This window comes from Megalobrama amblycephala, linkage group LG1 (assembly GCF_018812025.1).
Source record: "Megalobrama amblycephala isolate DHTTF-2021 linkage group LG1, ASM1881202v1, whole genome shotgun sequence".
Taxonomy (NCBI): domain Eukaryota; kingdom Metazoa; phylum Chordata; class Actinopteri; order Cypriniformes; family Xenocyprididae; genus Megalobrama; species Megalobrama amblycephala.
The window spans coordinates 74154787-74161513 of NC_063044.1; the positions used below are offsets into that span (position 1 = coordinate 74154787).

The 6727-nt window shown below is 42.3% G+C and overlaps 1 protein-coding gene across 1 annotated transcript; it reads left to right on the forward strand.

Moving 5' to 3' along the window:
• The first annotated feature begins 472 nt into the window (after positions 1-472).
• LOC125248685 (gastrula zinc finger protein XlCGF7.1-like) lies at positions 473-6139 on the forward strand. The gene is made up of 2 exons (XM_048160806.1): positions 473-700; positions 1637-6139. Exons 1-2 carry the CDS (start codon positions 562-564, stop codon positions 2464-2466), a joined length of 969 nt encoding a protein of 322 aa, XP_048016763.1. The 5' UTR covers positions 473-561; the 3' UTR covers positions 2467-6139.
• The last annotated feature ends 588 nt before the right edge of the window (positions 6140-6727 follow it).

The following is a 6727-nucleotide window of genomic DNA, read 5'->3' on the forward strand; positions in this document are numbered from 1 at the left end:
ACATGCATTTTATTTATTTATTTGCACTGTTTTACAGAAATAAAACAATAAATAAATAAGTATTGGTTCTGTGAATCAGTTATATAGCAGTCTGAGATGGTGAGAGTTTTCATGTTAAAGATCTAATTACTTTACAACAATCAATGTTATAAAATCAAACCATGTTTAATAGTTATAGTTAATTCATAGTTATTTAGCAGTAGATGTTGAAGATGAGTGTCATTAGTGTTTGTTTTTGTGTTATGTCATATTGTGAGAAATATCAGTATTGTCTTTCAGTAGAGCAGTTTTATAGTATTTTCTCATTGTGACTCAAATAATCAGTTTCTAACAGTAAACACTCATAATATGCTTTTGACTGTTTTTTGGCTATTATTTATATTTAGAATATTTACATTATTTGTATTCTTCTATATAGACATCAATATAAAACATACATTTTATTATTTTTTAAGATCAGCTCCTCCAACACTGGAATTCATCATCAGTAAAGCTCCTCCCACTGCAATCACATCATCAGTGAGGCTCCTCCCACAGCAGTTCATCAATAAATGCAGGAATATGAGCATCAGAGGAGCATCAGAGCATCAGGAAGAGCTGAAATCTGCAAAGACTGAGTTTATTAAAGAGGACAGTGAGAACATGAGTGATCCAGAACCCTGCAGAATGAAACACACTGAAGATACTGAAGAACAAAGAGGTTGGTGTTTATTCTTCATTCATTCATTCTAAAATAAAAGAATACACAATCATGTTTTCTTTCTTTCTTTTTTTTTCATTCTGCAATGTAAAAAAACAAAAAAATCAGCATGCAACCTCTAGTACAGCTTCAAATGCACATTCTGTATGTATTATGTTATGTAGTAATGTACAGGTCCAGAGTAGCCATTCGGAGGATTTGGGAGAATTCCTGGTGGGCCACTCATGAATTGGGGAAATTGGTGGTAGTTCTTGTAGCAGCGAAGCAACGGTTTGCTTATACACCTGAAATCTGAAGCTTGCACATGCACAGCTCTTCATAGTGGTTATGCTACTAGGCACTACTTACTAGGTAGAATGAAGGAAAATAATGTAAATTTAGAATAATTAATGGGGTGACAACTTGTAAATATAAGTGTAATAATTCAAAACAAATGTCCAAAAAAATCTCTTTCTTGCTGCCCTAGACCTATAGGCACACGCCGGCCCTTTATATAGCAAATGACAATAATTCTAAAATGTAAGAATATACAACCCACTCCACTTGACTGCATAAAGTTAATGGAATGAAAAGTTGAGAATCAAACCCTCAACCTTCAGGATACTAGTCTGACTGTCTCACCATTAGGCCACGACTGCCCCACAATTATCTACATTAGATAATTAGATCATTGTGTCAATGATCAAATATATTTAATAGTTCTCACTACAGAAACACAGGATTTGTGCCTATAATGTTTAAAAATTAATAATGGGAAGATCAGTAGTCCTAATTAATTAATCAAAAGGCATCAAGATGATCATAATATTTTATAGAAGTTGTCTATGTTATACTATTACATCAGGGCTCACTTTTATCTCCATTCACTCCATATTTCTCTCTTAGAATTGTTTTGATACACTGAAAATTAAATATTTTTTCCCCCTTTAATTTCAGACCTTATGGAAGTGAAGGAGGAGAGTGAAGAACTAAGTGAAGTGGAGGAGGAACATCATGACAAACCTGGAGAAAAACCTTTGAGTCGCTCAAAGACTAAAAAGACATTTTTAAAGAAAAGAAGAGCTGAGAAATCTACAACCTGCACTCAGTGTGGAAAGAGTTTAACAACTAAATATAGTCTTAATGTTCACATGAGAATCCACACCAGAGAGAAGCCGTTCACATGTGATCAGTGTGGGAAGAGTTTCACACAATCATCACACCTTAAGTTTCACATGAGAATTCACACTGGAGAGAAGCCAGTCACATGTGATCAGTGTGGAAAAACATTTGTTAAGACATCAAATCTAAAGACACACCTGACAGTTCATACAAAGGAGAAGCCACATTCATGTTCTGTGTGTGGAAAGAGTTTTTCACTGCTGTGTAGTTTAAAAGAACATCAAAAAATTCACACTGGTGTGAGAGAGTTCATGTGCTTTGAGTGTGGGAAGACTTTTAATACAGCAAACTGTTTAAGACGGCACCAGAGGATCCACACTGGAGAAAAACCTTACAAGTGTTCACAATGTGATAAGAGATTCAGTCAGCCATCATCGCTGAAAAAACACAAGAGGATCCACACTGGAGAAAAACCTTACAAGTGTTCACAATGTGATAAGAGATTCAAACAGTCTTCATGTCTGAAAAAACATGAGAGGATCCACACTGGAGAGAAGCCACACACGTGTGATCAGTGCAGAAAGAGTTTTTCTAGAAAAAGCCACCTGAAGCGACACATGAAGATCCATGTAGTGGAGAAACCACATCAGCACAGTCTGAAATAAGTAGTGCATCTGTATGTAATATGTATCTACAATTCTGCATTATGCCAAACAAGTAATTTGGTGATATCACTTTGTAAAAAAGACCAAGCGTCTGTGCACATACACACTCAAACATGCAAACCAATTCTGCTTTATTTCTTTGTAATAAAGTTTATCTTCTGGCATCAAAACCCCAAGACTTCAAGAGTGATTTTTCACAGAGGAGACAGAAGCCACCACACATGCTATCAAATGGAGTATACCAAACTAATCTTCCAATCTTAACCACCCTGCTCCGAGTTGGTCTTGAAACCCCGGCCTGTTTGCTGCTGGCAGGTTATGCAAGTACACTAACAAGAACGCTAAACACAGCATTCACAACATACTTTCACCTGGCTCCGCACCATGAGCCTCCGCTGACTGCGTACGCATCTTCCCAAATGGACAAGGCGTTTATACTTGACATGCTCACGGTTGTTCAATTTTTTTGGAAGAAAACTCAAAGAAACTGTTCTCTCAAAATCAGCAGGAAGCAGCGGTGAGAAGAAGTAAGGTACACTTGACGATGTTTATTCTAGTAGTTTACACTTCACCAAAACCAAACTGCAAAAAAATCATGTAAAATCCAGTAAACCATCTAGGTTATGTATGTAATCCTTGTTTCATAAGGGAGAGAATAGAGATGTACGTCAGAACTGAACCGACGAATTGGGATATCGGGGGTCACACGCACCGCCCCCCAAAGCTGGTATAAATGTGGAAGCGGATGCACTTGCACTTTGTTTTTTTGTTGAGGAGGCAAGCATGTAGATGAGCATGTAGCCCACAGCAGCATCTGACGTGACAGCAGAGCGGACTCTGCAGAGGGAAAGACATTGCTCACCGTAGGGAGTTTAACCATGGAATATACACAAATGGGACCACTGTAGGGGTCACAACATATGGCACCAAGCCAAACACAGGCGAGTAACTAGTGCTTGGCCTTGCATCAAACACTCCACAATGTCCAAGCTGCTATGATGGGGAACTCACTGGAGTAATGACCACACATATCCGTCCCAGAGGACGGGAGTGGCATTGCAAGCCGAACAGGTTCTTCGTGCTACCAGCCAGAAGGGGCGAGTGCATGGGAAGATACCAGTTCTACCGACTCTACATATATCTGTAAGAGGCAACTTCTCTAGTGGTGTGAGCACTCAACCCGAGTAAGCAAGGCATGCCTTGGGACTGGTATGCGAAGGCGATGGCATCCACTATCCAGTGGACAGATGAAGAGCTGGTCTGAGGTCGTAAAGCTTTGGGTTCTGTCCATGTGAAGGCACAAAGTGTGGACAGGACAGAGCAAAGCCAGTGCTGGGTCTGCCTCCTCCGAGGGCAGCGCTTGCAGGTCCACTACCTGATCTCTAAATGGAGTGGTAGGAACCTTGGGCACATATCCGGGACAAGGTCTCAAGATAACTTGAGTGTCACCTGGCCTGAACTCCAGGCACAATTCGTCAACTGAAAATGCATGCGGGTCCCCTACCTTCTTGATGGAGACCAATGCAATCAGGAGTACTGTCTTAAGGGACAGCTCTTTTAATTCACCTGCAACTCAATTGACTGCAAAAGCTCAAAGAGAGGTCCCCGTAGAGAGGTAAGAACCAGGGACAAGTCCCAATAGGGTATAGGGGTAGGGTGAGGCAGATTTAGTCTCCTTGCCCCCCTCAGGAACTTGACGATCAGGTCATGTTTCCCCAAAGATTTACCATCAACAACGTTGTAATGTCCAGCAATGGCAGCAACATACACCTAGAGGGTGGAGGGAGACAGCCTTTGGTCCAAACCTTCTTGCAGGAAGGAAAGCACTGACCTGATCGAACATGCTCGGGTGTCCTCCCACCATTCCACGAATAGGTTTCACTTCAGGGCATAGAGGTTCCTCGTAGAGAACCCTCAGCGTCCCATCCAGGGACCAGACATGGAGTTTCCAGAGGTCCGGACATGGGTGCCATAGACATCAGAAGGTCCTTCCTCAGAGGAATGGGCCAAGGAGGTGCTGTCACGAGGAGCATCAGTTCTGGAAACCAGGTCCGAGTGGGCCAATAGGGTGCCACTAACAGGACCTGCTCCTCTTCCTCCCTGACTTTGCACAGAAGCTGTGCAAGCAGGCTCACTGGGTGGAAACGCATACTTGCGAAGGTCCCGGGGCCAGCTGTGTGCCAGTTCATCCAAACTGAGAGTGCCCTCGGTCAGGAAATAAAACAACTGGCAATATGTTATGTCTGGAGAGGCAACAGATCTATCTGTGTGGCCCCGAAATGTTGCCAAATCAGCTGGGCCATCTAGGGATGAAGTGTCCATTCTTCTAGAGCAGAGGCTGCCGTGAGAGCTTGTCGGCTGCACGGAATGCCACGAATTGACCTCAGATGCTTCTGACTCCATAAGAGGAGATGTACGCAATGGTCACCGTGCTGTCCGTATGGACCAGCATGTGCTTGCCTAGTAACAGCTGTTTGAAGCGGCTCAGCACAAGATGTACTGCCAGCAACTCAAGGCAATTGATATACCACTGGAGTTGAGGCCCCGTCCACAGACGGGAGGATGCATGCCTGTTGTACGTGGCTCCCCACCGGGTGGTGGAATCTTCTGTGGTGACCACAATATGCCTGGACACTTGTTCCAGGGGAACTCTGCCCGCATAAACGAAGGGTCCAACCACTGAGTGAGGGAACGACGACAGCTCGATGTGATGGACACACGGAATGTGCCATGTTGCCAGGGCCATCTCAGGACTCGGCCGTGGAACCAGTACTGAAGCACTCGATCCGGGCAACATGAATGTGGCTACGGAAGCCATATGCCCCAGGAGCCTCTGAAATAATTTCAGTGGGGCCACTGTCCAGCTCTTGAGTGAGCAGGCAGTTCAACACATAGACTGGTTGCACTCTTCGATGAGGTGCGCTGTCTGGTTGACTGAGTCCAGTTCCATACTGAGGTAAGAGAACCTCTGCCTGGGGGCGAGTTTGTTCTTGTCCCAGTTGACCCGAAGACCCAACTGGCTGAGGTGAGTTAACACCAGATCTCAGACAGACAAGCACAGTATCATCTTTTAAATATGTCCTCAAGACTATCACAAGCTATCCAGCATTTAGTAATAAGATATTCTTATATTGATCGAGCTTACTGCAGCGTGCAGCACGTGTCTCATAGCAGCTGCCGAAACGCAGAGTAATGTTATAACATAATTTTCAACACACTCTAATCAATAAAAAAAAATAATAAAGAACGCATGATGAAAACTATAAAAATGACACTTTGGGGAAAAAATTATTTGAAGTGTAATTTTATTGTTTAGTTTGTCCCATGTCCCATTTTCATGCAGCGGGGTTCATGACCTATACTGGGACCAACCACCTGAGGAGCGATCAAGACACAGTGGATTCACTTTTCAGGACTTGTGCGGCACACTTTCAGGACTTGTGTCGTTTCTCAATACCAAGTACGCAAACTTCAGACTTAGTTCAGACTTGACAAGTTCGACTCCGGAGAACGGACTCCCAAGGACGGGAGGACACAGAGCCAGCTCGCTCTGGCTACTCCGGTTATCTGCGTATGTATATTTTAGGCAACAATAAAATGAAATATGTTATAAAACACCACTCTGTCTCTTTCATTATCATTTAAAAAATCTTAAAGGTGCCATAGAATGGAAAATTGAATTTACCTTGGATAGTTGAATAACAAGAGTTCAGTACATGGAAATGACATACAGTGAGTCTCAAACTCCATTGTTTCCTCCTTCTTATGTAAATCTCATTTGTTTAAAAGACCTCAGAAGAACAGGCAAATCTCAACATAACACCAACTGTTACGTAACAGTCGGGATCATTAATATGTACGCCCCCAATATTTGCATATGCCAGCCCATGTTCAAGGCATTACACAAGGGCAGTATTAACGTCTGGATCTGTGCACAGCTGAATCATCAGACTAGGTAAGCAAGCAAGGACAATAGTGAAAAATGGCAGATGGAGCAATAATAACTGACATGATCCATGATAACTTAATATTTTTAGTGATATTTGTCTTTCTAAATGTTTCGTTAGCATGTTGCTAATGTACTGTTAAATGTGGTTAAAGTTACCATCATTTCTTATTGCATTCACGGAGACCAGAGCCGTCGCTATTTTCATTTTTAAACACTTGCAGTCTGTATAATTCATAAACACAACTTAATTCTTTATAAATCTCTCCAACAGTGTGTAATGTTAGCTTTAGCCATGGAGCACAGCCTCAAACT

Excerpts from the sequence above, each read along its gene's own strand:
- LOC125248685 (XM_048160806.1), top strand. The coding sequence starts at position 562 with ATGAGCATCAGAGGAGCATCAGAGCATCAGGAAGAGCTGAAATCTGCA. Across the intron at positions 701-1,636 it reads AGATACTGAAGAACAAAGAG|ACCTTATGGAAGTGAAGGAG; the intron begins GTTGGTGTTTAT and ends CTTTAATTTCAG.